At 34.8% G+C, this 16254-nt stretch overlaps 1 protein-coding gene across 4 annotated transcripts; it reads right to left on the reverse strand.

Annotated features, from left to right (window-relative positions):
- Window positions 1-1433: 1433 nt before the first annotated feature.
- LOC144433905 (esterase OVCA2-like) lies at window positions 1434-16183 on the reverse strand. 4 transcript variants are annotated; one of them, XM_078122304.1, is made up of 9 exons: window positions 15190-16183; window positions 12979-13001; window positions 12218-12288; window positions 10250-10324; window positions 9617-9748; window positions 5331-5396; window positions 4074-4214; window positions 2987-3046; window positions 1434-2014 (listed from the first exon to the last, which is right to left on the reverse strand). In XM_078122304.1, the coding sequence occupies exons 1-9, from the start codon at window positions 15265-15267 to the stop codon at window positions 1908-1910; spliced, it is 753 nt and encodes a 250-aa protein (XP_077978430.1). In that variant the 5' UTR covers window positions 15268-16183; the 3' UTR covers window positions 1434-1907. The 4 variants fall into 4 exon arrangements, with proteins under 4 accessions (XP_077978430.1, XP_077978431.1, XP_077978432.1 ...); XM_078122305.1 differs by lacking the exon at window positions 15190-16183 and adding an exon at window positions 13841-13881 and having other exon boundaries at window positions 12218-12284; window positions 12917-13001; XM_078122306.1 differs by lacking the exon at window positions 15190-16183 and adding an exon at window positions 13841-13877.
- Window positions 16184-16254: the final 71 nt, after the last annotated feature.

Genomic DNA, 16254 nt, shown 5'->3' on the forward strand with positions numbered 1-16254 from the left:
CAGAAATTATTGTTTTATTGATCTCTTTACGCCATTAACATTTTTATGGTACTTAACATAATGTAACAAGTGGAATTAATCTCTCCTTGAGGTTGCTTGAAAACATTCTCTACCTATATATAACTTTTAACACTGAGCTAGAAGTTGGTTCAAGGTAAAATGCCTGTCTGTCTGTCCGTCTGTCTTGTAGACGATGCAAGTGATTTTGGTATTGAACTTTAACTCTCAAACTACTGGGGATGAAATTTGGTTATTATTCTAAGTGTTAGTCTGTATACTATGAGTGTGTCATACTTGTGTAATTGGCCCTGGCAACCACGACCATGCCCTTAGCAACAGTCAAATGATAGGGTTTTTTACAATTATAACAAGGATGGCTAGGCAACTGAATAAACATCATTTTAAAATATGTAAATACCCTTAGCAACAAGACCACGCCCATAGCAGGAGGTAAAAAATGACATATAATGCTAAAATACCACTGATGATAGGAAGGTAAATGAATTTATTCTTTTCTTGGTTTTAACAATGCGAGACTTAAATATGGTACCCGTATCAATATCAATGAGATTTCCTTTGCTGAGTGCCCTCATCTGCCAATAATAAGTTCAACCTAGGACAATATTTACACCATCTTGCAGTGAACTTTATTAGATGTGACCTTTGTAACAATTTATGTACAGTATTTGTCCATGGTCAAACTTATCCTTGGTACTTAAAACAAATTCATTGAGTCCATTTTCATCCCCCTGTGTTTCAACCACAACTCATAGGTTGACATGCAAAGCAAGAGCACCATCACCAACAAATGGAATAATGCAGTATACCCACAATGATTTTTGAGGGTAATGGTTGTGTATCGTTATCATATTCTTTTCAAAAAGGTGGTGTGTATATTATATATATTGCATAGGTATTGAGACACATGATCTAGGAGTGGCATGTGAATAGACATTTTAAAATATAACACATAAACTGTACATTTGTGCTACAACACCATTGGTGGTATTTAGTAGAGAACGTATTCATGTTCATTGCCTCTGGAAATTAACACCTCATTTGCATTGGGGGCTATGTCTTTGGCAAAGTAGAAGGCTTGATATTATTACTGTTACAAGCATAACCAATAACAATACATATAGGTACCTTTTCACCAAAAAACATTTCAGAAATGTGTGAATACATGGAAAGTTTGTGAAACTACAATACAGTAGGCCAAAATGTGGTCTTCATGATTTAGTAACCAAGCAAACAAAAATGACAAAATTACGCCATTTAATGCTCAACATAGAACTACTACTTCACAAAATACTCTAGCCAGCTAGTTTTTAGGAACATTGCTATTATTATTAAAATTTCAATTGTTATGTAATTATACAAAAGATAAGCGAAAGTACATAAGTAACACTAAATTGGTTCACTGAAAACAAAATTTGAAGAAATACAATGACTTGAGTCTAAGTCTACACTTTTGATTTAATATGCAGGCATAAAAGCCCCAATTGTTAAAAATCCTTGAGTGAAGTGTTTGCATAAAGCATACAACTCACAAAGTTCCAAAAAGTGAAAAAAATTAACAGCATGTGTACTAAGGACTCGTATCACCATACCATACACAAACTACTTTATGTTTTCCATCCTCGCAGTGTATAGTTGAGAAGTCAATGTAGACAGCGCATTATTTGAGGTCAGTGAATATTTTCCGTTGATAATGAACCATTATCAGTGAATTTACATATGGCAAAAATACTCATTAACATAAATACAACCATGCTGCTCTCGGATCATGCACTGCATTAGTTAATTCTACTTATGTGTTTTTCCACTGATGCTGAAGTGACATCTCCCAGATCTATGTTTTTTTTTCAGAAAGATAAGTGAAAGGTTACAATAATAGCTGCTTAACATCAACTTCCTGTATTTTGTCTTTGTCTCAATTTCTTTTTCTCTAGCCATGACTGTAGGTATTCTAGGTAGACCTTCTTTTGTGGAGATGATGCAGGTATGAAATGTCCTGAAAATGTTAACAATAAAAAACAATATATTAGAAGTCATGAATTTCTCTACATTTAGTTGAAGTTAAAGTAATATGGTAATAGATACATTACATCATTTACATGTCATAAAGTGCTTGGCACTTCAGAGTTGAACAAAGATTTGTCAACTTCACATCACAATATTTTCCGACGATACAGACCATATCAGAAGATACATCAATCTGCTGAGGAAAACAGGTAATCCTGGAATAAATCTTTGACTAACTTTATCATGGCAGTCTCTTTTGTTGTTGTTGTTGTTGTTGTTGTTGTTGTTGTTGTTGTTGTTGTTGTTGTTGTTGTTGTTGTTGTTGTTTTTACTTTATTTTTGTGCTGGGAATATCTCCCAGTGTTTTTCTTTTTATGCAGATAATGAGATATACACATGTAAACACAACCACACAAGACTGTCTGTTTAATCTGATGCTGAAAGTCTCATCACTGTGACATGATATGTATCACATCTCTTTCTTTAGATATTACTCCCTATATTTTTTGTTATTCAATCATGGAAATACGAGTGACACAAGGGGTCTTACTTATATCATGGTTCTGGCTGAATGAAGGACAATATTGGAGAATAATATAACTGTACCTGCATAAGGGTACATTACGAGAAAATGGGTAAAATAATGATTTTGAACATTTGACTCATATTTCAAGAAATACAAAACCAATGACATAGACATATGTTGTCATCATGATGTAGAATGACCCAGGTATAAATACCATATGTTTGTTTGAATGTGTTGAACTTGGCTTGCATCAAGCATTAGTTGTGTTATACTAGCTAGTGAGCATGCCACAATGTGCAGAAAAAATAGAAAATGGCTCCTTGATGAAATACTCAAACTTCATAACCATGAACCTCAACTCTCAACAAAGTAAAATTTCACTATCTATTGTGTACATCATAGATATTTATCAGTATGGAGAGAACATTTACATACCCCCTTCATGATTCAGTGTTTGCGGATCAACAAAATACTTTAGTAATTCAAGACTCCGCTCTGAAAAAGATTAATAAAGACATGCAAGGTACTGAGTTAAAACACTAACAGTTCATCAAATAACCAAAACATATTTTCAACATATGAAATTTTTATTTCCAAAAAATACCTTGTCACCTAATTCTGCCATTATCAACAGATTAAAAATAGCATCGATTCACTTCAGAATACAATTTAAGAACACAGCGCTTAAACTGACAATTACCCCCCCCCCCCTCCCCCAACCCCCCTTCCAACCCCCCGGTAAATTCACTAAGAGAGTTACAGCTATACAGCTATTAGCATGATCAAAGTTGGTGACACCCTCTGGTTGAAAGATCTGCAACTCTTTTATTGTGTGTCTAGAACAAATTAATTTGTTTCTAAATATTTATTTTTGTGCTTTTAGGATGATTTACAGCCTATTTCACATATATTTAAGACAGTCATGCATGGAAGTTGTAAAAAAGGTCAGGGCGAGAACTATATCGTATGACATAACTGACATCACATTAAACACACACCAGTCAATGACCTCATGCTAGAGGGTCAAATTAGAATAAGATCAACTCATTCTCACACAACTTTAGCATAGTAATGCATGTTTAGCATGTGGAGTGAAAGTCATGGTACCAACCAATCTCTCTTGTTGCAGTGCCCAAACAGGAGCTAACTAATCAAAAGGCCTGCATGTGAGCTAATTAATCAAAAGGCTTGCATAATTATTGTCTTTATGGTCATTGTGTGGTTAAAGATTGATTAGGTATTCCTTCCATAGCATAATTCTTGTATATTGACTTTATCACAGGCATTCACTTTACATCTGTTTTACACTGAGGTGTCTAATTCTAGTCAGGAGAGTGACAAAAACATGTATCAAAGTGGCATATAATATGAGTCATCTATTATGATTCTTATGAAGTAGGTAAAATCTACCCAAGTTCACAATCTCATTCAAGTTATGTAAATCATTTGAAAGTGTTACCTGATTTCCCACCCCTGGTATTGAGAGTTCTGAATCCTTTAAGAAAACCAATTGATAGCCTACCTTTTGGTATAACCCTATCTGTATCACCATATACATGCAAAGTTGGACACGTGATTGGTTTACTATAGTACTGGTCATGCATGGAGGAGAGACTGTGGAATCCTGCTACAAGAATAGCAAAGTCAAATTGAAAACAAGACCCTGGAAAATAATTTATGAAAAGAGAAAAAATGCATTAATTTTGCACTGTAAACTATCACAATAATCAACATTTTTTTCAATAGTCTTGTAGAGTGGCAAATTAGTATGTAAAATCTACAGGAGCTTCATGACAAGGGTCATTACTGGGACATGCCATTAGCCAAGCAAGTCCACTTGTTATCAAAGAGTACCAATATTTATACATGTGATGATGGGCTCTTACATAACACAAGTAAACAGCTGTAAAACCTGTATTCGGCCGTCTGCATGGACTGCAATTGAGCCAAACCTTATCGCCGTCTTATATCAGTTGTTATCAATTTATTAGGCTATTATAAGTAACACTACAAACAGCTTTAGAGATGCAAACAACTTTTATGACACCCGTTTTCGCCAGGCAAGCCCGCGGGTTTGTTGCACTTGGACCGCTAATGGTTTGTGAATGTCATGTTTACTGCTAAAATTATAAAATAAATGTACGATATTATTACCAGCGGTAAATGAGTACAAAATGGTTTGATTTTTTACTATCAGTAGGTGTATAAATGTGTTAGTTAATTTTTTTTAAAAACTGATTTTAATAAATTTGATGTCAAAGTGTTTTTTATTTATTTTTTGTTTTGCTTTAGTAAATTACAAGCACATTTCATGTCACATGGCAGACTGTATATAGCTAAATGTGAATAGCCTAACCTTCGACCCCTGTCAGTGCCAACCACATATTTGACAGAATCATGAGTGACCAGATTTTGAAACTTGGACACTGTGATTCACATGTACACATAAATTCACTTATAAGAATTCTGGCTATGATTTATGCTCAAAATGAACTTTATAAAAAAAATGGTTATTGGAATAATTCATTCAAAATAAACGGTTTTAGCATGAAACAGCTTTGCAATTCAAAGGTAGGCCTAATTTCATAATGTAGCAATTCTAAATTATTTTAAGTACAAAATGAAGTCAAATAAGCTATTTTTTTAAAATGAATTTAGGAGAAATGGTTTAAGCATGAAACTCTTTGGCATTTAAATAATTTTAACAATGCACCCTGCCTCAGTTACAAAGAAATACTAGTTTATACATGTACTATCTGGATCACAAACACTTATTTACCTGGGTCATCTTTTAGGGCACACAAGAAACCAACCACAGTTGCTCCCTGACTGAAACCAAGCACACCTGCAAGACAAACATAAATATTTTAATTTGAGAGAAGTTGTAAGGTGACATTAGACAAGTGACATCTGTTCTAGAACCATTACTCCATAATGGCTCAAGCAAGCCTACCTGCAGTCATGAAGGAATGATGCTACTACACTATTTCAGCTATCCTCACCACCATCTTGATTTTTTTTTTAATTTTCACTCCTCCTGCAAATTCTTGAAAGACTAAAAAAATTCAAAATGGCAGTTAGTATAGTACCCGTCTAGTCCTGCAAGACTACAGGAAAGTTATAATGGTTCATGGTTTCTGTTGTATTTGCTGTTTATATGGTGTACAGCCAGACTAGCCATTACATGTGTCTGACAGTTTAACCTTTGCACCAAACAATTATGGTGTTGACTTGGCACTTTTCATTTATCAATGAGAAATCTAAATTACAGAAGGACAGAACATCAATCATACCTTATAAGTTATAAAGCTAGTGACAATACTGCTGACAGAAAGCAGCTATTGAATGACATATTTTGTACACATGCAAAGTCATTATTAAGAGGGAAAGAGAGTTACTATACATGTAGTATAACATATGTCACATAATTGCACACACAGCGACTTACTCCCAAATTCATTTGTATTCAACATGTGCAGTAAATTATAACATTACTACGGCCCCTGATTTTACTTCAGGACAGTGCGTCCCAGTAGGTAAAAATAAAGCTTGAGTTCACACTTGTTTACTTTGTTTCCCTTCAAAAAACAGTGAACTGATTTCTAATTGGATATTTCTTTTCTTTGACATTGTATTTTCATAGATTTTATTTCAAAATTATGGAAATATTAAACAGTTAATTTGACTTGTGTGTTCTTCTGCAGCGAATCACAACAGCTAATTTGCAATAATGCCAACATTTAGAGCTTTACAATAGATAATTATTCATGGTGTTTTGACTGCTGTCCTTTCTTACAATTACAAAGTACATATATTTTCCGTCTGAACAAATCCTTGTCTGGAGTTGAAATGTGTCTATCTTTGAGTTGAAAAACATTACGTCCCTTGAGTGAAACAACAAGGCAGCACCAGTAATGTTTGTACTTAATGTCACTGGAAACAGGAAATGGAAACAGAACATGATTTCACCCACTTTCAAACTCTCCTGATTTAAATACGGCTACCAGTAAAAGTCTCCTACAGCCTTCCAAACCATATTCTCACGAGTGTGGGAGCTAAAATGTGTGCCTACTTAGCATTCACCACACATTCCTGTGTCCACTGCGTAAACCTCTCCAACAACATGAAGTAGTAAGAGTCAGGAGTTAAAGTATTGAGACTTAGAATGATGGATGGCAAGTTTTGTCAACAATTACAGTACATATCACAATTTGTGTTACATGAGGACTCATTGAGAGAGCTGCCTCTGGGTTGAAAGGTCTACAAGCAATAAATGAATAATGTTTAAACTACTGTTTACATTCTCTCTATAAAGTATGTCAATGTGAACTTCAGCAACTGTCTTATTTACATAATGTAACAGTAGAATGCTGTATTTTATTTCACATAAAATAATACATACAAAAATAGAGAATGTAACATCAAAATACAGAAACAATAATCAAAAACATTAAATAGTATAGCATAGCACAGCATAGTTTATTTTATATGAAATAATGTAAAATACATTATCTAAAGTCAACATAGAGGAAAAAGTGCCAATGGCTTTGTAACACAACTGTAAAATTTGTGATAATTTTTCCACATGTCAATCCCTCCTTTACTTGTTATTACCCACACAATATGCACTATTATTTTAGTGCTGCAATCTTTGCAATATACACAACCATTTGGCTGGTGCTATGGGTGTGGTCTTGTTGCAATTCTGTCACAATTTTTCTTGACAAATTAATTTAACCTAATGGATCATCTTATGTAAAATCTCCAACACTTTAGATTTGAAGTACTTACTGTTACAACTGCACAGATGCACAGCAAATACTGAATGAAGGTCAAACTCACTTAACTTACATTGGTTTAATATAATGGGAGTGCTATAAAACTAATATTCTCATTTCTCAGTGTAACTATTCAGAATGTGTAAACAGTGACATGTATTTGCATGTTTGGAGGACATGTTTGACAGCATTTCCAGAATGTATAGTACCCCAAAATGTAGAAGGAGCAGCCTAACATTGGAGCCATGCTTGTTGAGTAGCAGAAGGCCCGGGTGTGGTACCAGTGACCAGTTCTGGTCCAAGTGGGTGGCCAAATATTGCTAACCCCAGATCCCATTTTAGACCTATTTTAACCAAAAACTAGGACCCAATTTTAGACCATTCCATTTTTTTTTAGAAGATCAAAGTTTACATCAAAATACATTTGTAGTAGTTCCATAAATAAGGAAATGGTGGGTCACAAAATGCAGTTTTCACTCTTGTATTTTTTTCCTCAGAGGGTAAAATAATTTTGGGGACAATGAATGGTACAGTTATGATTTGGTAGACATGGACCACATGTTGTGGCATTTATACTTTGACACTAATAAAGAGATAAATTTGTAACACATTACATAATGTACATTGACACTCATAAAAGGTGTAAACTTTGTAAACTTTGTAGGTAAGCCCACATTCAGGACATTACAATCTAATCTGATATAGGTGTCAATTGTTCAATTCAATTCATTACATCTATTTTACTGTATTGTCCTTTGTTTATATATGTTGTATTCATTTGACTGTATTGTCCAAATATGTCATTTGTTTTATTATGTCTCCTTTTTCATCAACAAAATATAAACATGTAAAAACTATTCAAGCACACAATGAAGTAATCTAGATGCTGTATGTGGCTTTGAAGCTAGATGGGATGAAGAGATATTGATCTTGTGATCATGAGATTTGAAACCACAGAAACTTCCTAGACTAATAATGAAAGTAATAGTGACCAAAATTAATCAGACTAGCCCACATTATTTCATGAGACCTTATCAAAAATGAACAGATGAGAGTAATAAATGTGATATCTATCTACAACTTTTTGTGATGTTCTATGGGACGTCATAGTAACAGCTTACAGTATTTTTATACATTTATAAGTCAACATTAATGAATCATACACCCCACAGGTACTCAAATCAATCTGTATGATTTTTTTTTAAATGTATGGTAAATACAACGTATTTACCATACATTTAAAGAAAAAATCATACAGATTGATTTGAGTACCTGTGATACACCCTAAATGTGTAGGGTAGGGTCTATGCATGAATCAGCGTGAAATCTCAAAGTCTACTTTCATTCAACTGTCGTGTGAGTTAACTTGTGTAACAGGTAACCTTTTTCATAATCTAATCGTTATGATTTACACTCAGTAAATTTACACCCACTCAGTTAGAGACCACGTTGGCATCCAGACTACCTTTCTCACAGAGTTCAAGTACCATAATCATAAGTAAATATCATAGGAATATTTTCATAACTCTTAAATAACCAAGAAAAAATTAAGGTAAGATTCTGGTCAACATCATACTGATGTAAAAGTGTGTGTGTTTGGCTAACATTGAAGATGAGATACACTTTTTATTTGTTTGTCCTTTTTATGATGAGCTCAGAAAAAAGTGCATAGATGAAAAGAGAAAAGTTATTACCTGATCATAAATTTACTATTTTCAAGATCGTAATGAGGGTCAGTGCAGTGGCCAGAAGTGCTTTTATTGATTGATAAACAGTAAGGACATAAAAAAGTTTCTTATTCCAGGCATCAGAAAAACAAAAGATTGTACAGTTTGACCACTAGGGGCACTGTTCAGGAGCAGGATTAGGACCCGCTTTGCAGGCCATATTAGTTGAGGGTTATTGTCTCCTTTGAGAAGATTAGCGTTTCACAGCAAAGTTGGTTGAATTGTTTGGAGTTAAAAAATTCTGCTATCTTTTTTCAGATCAAATCATTTTCAGGAACTCGAGGAGTTGACGTTAGCCATAATTTGATGACCATGTCACATACTGCCATATACTGTCATATACTGCCATACATGTCATATGTGATTTAGCCTGTATTTCTCATCTGGGCTGCCCTCTCAAGACAATTCTTTCACAAATTAATTGCAAGGTGAGTAACCAGAATATGGATATTTGACTACTACATGCCCTGTGATGACACAAAATTCCAGCTTGTTCATACTGTTGCTGGTAGAAAGAAAAAGCTGTGAACAGCGCCTCCCTTGAGGTCAGATAATCTTACCATCAAATGGTCCCTGCTCTTTGAATACATTTTCTAGGAGTTGCAGTGTTTTATCAAACCCTTTATTGACATCAGTTTTATCACTTGCATCAAAATAATCATCTTGTCTTGAAAACCACCATCCACACTGATCTGTACAAGAAGAATACCAATAACAATTCATTCTTGCAAGTCAGAATACAATTCTTCTGCTGACACAGCGGTACATTTTGGACGGTGCTGTAAAAAAGCCTGTGGTTTATGACATTGCAATAAATGCACTAACTGTAATTGGAACATTTTATGGACAGTTTGTTACAAATATTGACTTACCTGTGATGCTAAACAAAACTAACAAAGTTATAGACTATGTCCTTTTGATTGTGAAAGAATTGTTCAACATCTCACAGTTTCTTTCATTTCATAACCTTTTATGTTTTAAGTTGTACTCAAGAGGAGTATCAAGTGACTGACTGCATGTACTGTATATGTAAAGCCCACCGGAGAGATTACACCAGCTGCAATTTCTATCAACATTTATCTATCCCAACCACTCCTCCTCTCAAATTCTTAAATTGCATTTGAAATTCCCTTGCTTCAATCAATTGATCTAGAGACAAAGGATCTTTTAAAATATAGAGATAAAATATGTACCATCAGCTTGACTTCCATCTCCAGAGTTGCTAGCGCCCTCTAGTGGTGGCACAACATTTGGTGCTGTGATGAAAACTACAGAAAAAAAAACAAAAAACATTTCAATCCTTTTTATATATGCCAAACATACATAATTCCTAAGAAGACTGTATTTTACTGGAGTCAGAAGTATGCAAAATAATGTATCTATTTAGTTGAATTAAGAATAGTTCACATTTCAAAACAAATACATAAATATAAGATTATATTATATCATGCTACTATGCGCCATTCTGATTGGATAATAACTGTGGTAAAATCCCATTTTACCACGGCTGGCAGTGGTAAAATGGGCCCCTAAACTAGCATATGAATAGTACATACAAGCTGAATGTGTTCGTTCTTATACCAATAAGTTAACACTTCCCCAGAGTAAAGGTGTGTCAGGTATCCAGTACAATAGTTTGGGTTACAGTAGTCCAAATAATTCCACTGATGACCTTGCGATCGAAAGCAACGATCGATCAGTGGCTTCAACATCACTGATAAGGTACAAGTTCTCCCCATGCAACGAGCCGTCTCAGCGTCCTACTCTCGTTACGCGTTGAATCAAGCAACACCGATTTAACTTTTAACCATCAGTCAAGGTGCGTCAGGATTATTTCAAAACTGTACATTTTCAGGTTCAGTCAATGTTCAATTTGTTATCAATATTAAATTAAAGTAGACTGTGTAACGTCGCGTCTCCGACTTACTGTCTCGCGCTTTCTACGATTCAACTGATTCAATGCCGAGACATCTATTTTTAGCAGTGTACAAGATTGTATTGTTCTTATGTAAATATCCAAACAAAATTGTTACTTTCTTTGACCTCTTGCCCCGTTTTCTTTGTTGCTAGTTTTCAATGCGTTTTCGTTATGCATTATATGATGTAAATAAAGTAATTTATCAATGCAATGCAATGCATTGCAATGCAGTGTATGGTTTGTGTTCATGCAGTGTGTGTGGGGGCTACATGAACGTATCCACTCATTAAAATATGCTCGTTCCCGACGATGTATTACCGACGATCTTTTTCTGTACGTGCGAATTCACCTTTTCGGGCATATAAATAACCACAGAATCACATTTAGAAGAAATAGACACATATTTTGATATAATATAATAGCAATAACTCCCTCCGAAGGCGGGTATACACTCGAATTTGGTACAATTCGCTCCATATAGCACTCGCCATTCGGCTCGTGCTATATGTCGCGAATTGTACCAAAATCTCGTGTATACCCGCCTTCGGCGGGGGTTATTGCTTAAATAATAATTTATTCAAATACAATAGGCCACTGGCCTTACAGCTGCACTATGTTCAATAGAAAATACACTGTTTCCAACCCATTGGTTCAACCACACAAACGTAAAAGAATATTGGTATTTTCTCAGTGACCCGGTATGTTGTAGAAGTAGAGTTGTAACCAGGATAGATTGACAGGTGGTGGCTGCTAATTTGCATGGTAATTTAAATATAATTAACATAATAATTTGCATATTGGTGTGCATAGTGATCAGCATATAATATGCATGCCTTCAACACTGGAACATACTCTGACATGTTTATATTTAACATATGCACACTTGGACCTATTGAGATCACCAATTCTCTACATGTGAAAGTATTATAATGATTTTGTCATTAATGTTGGGTTCTTATATAGCGCTTTCCCACATCGTGCTCAAAGCGCTTTACAATTATTACCCCTGGCTCGGATCATTCAAAGATTACTAAAGCTCAAGGATGGTAGAACACTTTTGAAGCACAGTAGAAACCTGTCAAGCATGGTGGACTATGTGGCAAGGACAGTGTTTGCACCGTGATTTCTCTATAGGGGAGAATACACTGAGAAGTTGTATGACTACACCTTCATGGCAAAAATGTGGTTCACAAGCTAAATCAGACAAATGATAGGCTAGTGAAAATAATTATTTCAAACTTACCAAATTCAGCAACTTTCTTCAATATCTTACGCAGTGACCCTGTTCTCTCTCTAAAACTCTGTGCATTCTGTCTGAAAAAAAATGAGAATTTTACCTATTTCAGATTTCGCTATCATTGTATCAAGTGTTTGTGGATGATAAAACAAAAACATACAAAAGATGACAAGAATTTTGACTTTACCAGAATTTAGACAAGAAAATTTTTAACACAATGTAATCTTTAATTTGCTTTGTTTAAATTGCATTTCTTACCTACTTTTTAAAAAAAAACTTCAGTTTTCATTATGCTCTCTACTTGTTGGATCTTTACACATTCTTGATAGAGAACAAGTGTAGCAGTGTGACAGTACAAGCATGGAAGTATAACTGTTAGTGATACTTCCATGGTTCAAGCAAGTACACAGGCTAGTGTCCCATCAATGTACATGTATGTCGATACCTTGTTAATGTTTGTTTTCTTCAGTAACATTGACTCTTGCATCTGACACGTTTACTGACATGTTACTATTTTTCTTTCTGTGTTTAGATTCACATCAACACTGACTGCTAAGAATCACCTATCATCATGTTATAGAAAGTAATCGGTAATTCTCGTCTAACTTCTACATGTAAGTCCATATGTAAAAGATTTGAAAATATTTTCTGACCCATGCACATGACATCTAGATCCCTAATTCCATTCATTAAATATCCACATACCTGTATCCATGGATACACAATATCTACATACCTGTATCCATGGATACACAATATCCACATACCTGTATCCATGGATACACAATATCTACAGGAATAAAAACAACACACAAAAAGACAATTAGTAATAAATATATCGTGCACTGAGAAAAGGGAAATGGGGGAAGGGGAAGCTTTTCCCTTTCCAGCAAAGTTTTGAAGGGAAATCTGAAAGCTGAGAAGATTTTTACATGAAAAAATCTTCAATAATACTAAGTACAGACTCTGTAGAATTGGGGAATTTGAATTTGGTAAAAATATACTCATTGCAACAAAAAATTCAACATTGGGAATGGGAGATCGATGGAAAAAGAGAACTCTCACTATAAACTACAAACATATCTGTGATTTATAAATTGCTGCTAGACAGTGACAAGGCACCATACAATGTATAAATTCACACAGCTAAGGTTTACGTCGGACCACATGCATATCATTGCAGTGGCCTAGTCCATTCAAGCTACTCAGCCTCCTGGGGGAGGGGGGTACTCCCACCTATTGAGTGATATGTATATGTGCTACCCTTTGGGATGGAGTTTTTCACCCTTTGGTCTAAAGTGGTTTTTGGTCAAAATGGGTCTAAAATGGGGTCTGGGGTTGGCAGCAATGGCCGCACACCCCTACCAGACCTGCCAGTGGTACCCCCCCCCCCCTCCAACCCTCCTCAGCCCGGCCAGTCAATAGTCATGCAGTAGTACGTAGTCAATCAACCCCTTCTATTTTGAACCACGTCAACGTTCAACTCGATTCAGTACCTCGGTCAGACAACCAGAAATACTATTGCAATACAGCTTTTACAAATGGGAAGAATGTTATCTTTACATATTTTGTTTAGCCGCTGCGGCATGATGCCATGACGATGCTATACATCAAATTTTCGAACTTTACCTTCAGAAGACACTTCTCCGAAGAGGCCATTTTGGGATCCCTCTTGCCTCGTTTTCGACTCTTAAGATTTGCGCCCCCATCGGTTGACTTGATGGAATGAACTCGATTCTTGCAGTGGAACCAGGCGTCGGACCGAATAAACATCATCGTGATGATCACTGTCACCATAAATCCTGCATCACATTCTTTTATTTTTAATTCTTTGCTTTCTTAAAATCAGACCTCTATCGTGGCAGAAAATTAGCCACTTCTTAAAAAACTCAACAAACAACAACAACAACAACAACAACAACAACAACAACAACGATTAGCATAATGTCTGTGAATCTTCATAGTAAGTAAGTAAGTAATTTGTTTATTATAGTGACATGAAGTATTAAATTACATCTCTTTTATAGTACAATCTACCAAGAAAGTGAACGTGAAACCTCCCATCCCAGTGGACTATATATAGCATAGGGGCGTATATTATTGCTTAGATTTCCGTTTTCTTAGGAAAATATCATACGAATCTTGCTGCTACAAATGTATCGATCTATAGTACTACGTATACTATAAATATCTCTTTCCCTATACAGGTAGGAATATATATTCAAAAGGTTGTTATATTTAGTCTGTAGACCTGGAAAACAACAATCCATGCAATATTACACGCCCCTGTGATATATAGTCAAGTTGATCTCGGCAAACAAACTAACTACGCAACAGCTGTAGTGGTAGGTATTAGTTTGTGAAGTCCTCGAAGGAGCAAGCTTAAATAACAGTCCACCATTTCATTCATTTCATCACATTTCTACCAGCTTAGCATATTAATAACCTCGAAATTCGAGGTTGGGAAGCTCTCAATGGGTCACACTTTAGTATCGGAAGAATTGTAATGTTGAAGTTGTGTGTGCATTGAATTCTGCCAGACCTGTACTATCTATATAAAGCTACAATACCAACACATATACTTTACCTTAATTTTCTTGGTCAATGATGTTTCCCCCTAAACGTAAGACTTTTCACTCATTGATAACATGAAGTACAATCACACACAAAGTTCGTAAAAAGACAAACGAATTTTATTGTTTTAAGCTAAACTTCAAAGCAAACTTAACCTAAAGCAAAATCCGAAAAATGATTACCACAGCCTCATATTTACATGTCTGTACACCAGGCTAAAAGTGCCAATATACATTGTACAACAGGAGACATGCAAACAGTAGTAAGCGGAACTTGCAGTGACAAACAGGGAAGTAAACAAATTAATTGGATTATTTATTATCGCTTGGCACAGCATGTCGGAAGTATGGCAGAGTTCATCATTTGTTAAGAACAGTTCCACATCCTTTTTACATAATAGCTACATTCAGTACAAATTCGTTTGTGAATGTAGCCATAAAACATTTTTTCCCAAATGATGAATATCTGCATACTTCCAACATACTGTGCCATGTGTTATTAATTAATCCAATTCATGTTTGTTTGCTGTCTCTGTTGATTACAAGATTTGCTTGTTACTTGACTATTTCTGTCATTAAAAAGACGTTTTTATTTTTGAAAGGCATGTCAATTTCATTGACATGCAAAGATATAAGTATTCTGGACATATACGTTATAATAACAAATATATATTGACATTTGGCGCCAATGGCACTGCAGTACAACAAATATGTGAATATCATTCACAAAGATATGTTTATGTACAATACAATAATCAAGTCACGTGGTACTTGATGTATGAAGTTCCCTAGAACATATTCCATTATGAATACAAAACTATAAAATACAACCCCATACAGCATACGACCAACTTTAAAGGTGAAAGTGAAGTTAATGTAATGAAAAAGAAAACATAAGCCCAAAATATTGTAGATTTTAGGTGTTTCTAATTTTTGTTCATTATTAAACGTGATAGCTTATATGTTAATTTCTTACAGAAATTGATCACATTCTCAGTTTCATAGTCGAGCACAATATATTTTAATTACACAAACATGTAACAACTTGTTTGTACACGCGCTTAGCACGATAAAAAATTCTAAGAAACTGTTCCTCTATGTTTACATATTATTGATGTAGCCACACTGTAATATGTACTCCTCACTGGCAAACATTTCCACATTATCAAATACAAAACATGTGCACGTGATAGGATCATTGACATGACTACAACATGAAATGAGTTAATTCTTTTCAACACGGTGTAGATAAATCTCTTGTGTAAATAATGGTGATCAATTTCTTGGTATTCAAATAAAATTGTAGTATGTGATAGTCGGAGATGAAAACTTTGGAATTAAGAAGTACCTTAATATGAAACTGTCCTTCTTCAACATTACACACCTACATACATACATACATACATACATACATACATACATACATACATACATACATACATACATACATACATGCATACATACATACAT

The sequence above is a fragment of the Glandiceps talaboti genome, chromosome 4 (assembly GCF_964340395.1).
Source record: "Glandiceps talaboti chromosome 4, keGlaTala1.1, whole genome shotgun sequence".
NCBI classification, from domain to species: domain Eukaryota; kingdom Metazoa; phylum Hemichordata; class Enteropneusta; family Spengelidae; genus Glandiceps; species Glandiceps talaboti.

Bases quoted from the DNA above. Each gene is read 5' to 3' on its own strand.
- LOC144433905 (XM_078122304.1), bottom strand. From the start codon at position 15,267: ATGTTGGAAGTATGCAGATATTCATCATTTGGGAAAAAATGTTTTATG. The intron at 12,289-12,978 runs GTATGTGGATAT...ATTTTTTTTCAG, and splicing joins TTGTGTATCCATGGATACAG to ACAGAATGCACAGAGTTTTA. The intron at 10,325-12,217 runs GTAAGTTTGAAA...TTTTTTCTGTAG, and splicing joins GAAGAAAGTTGCTGAATTTG to TTTTCATCACAGCACCAAAT.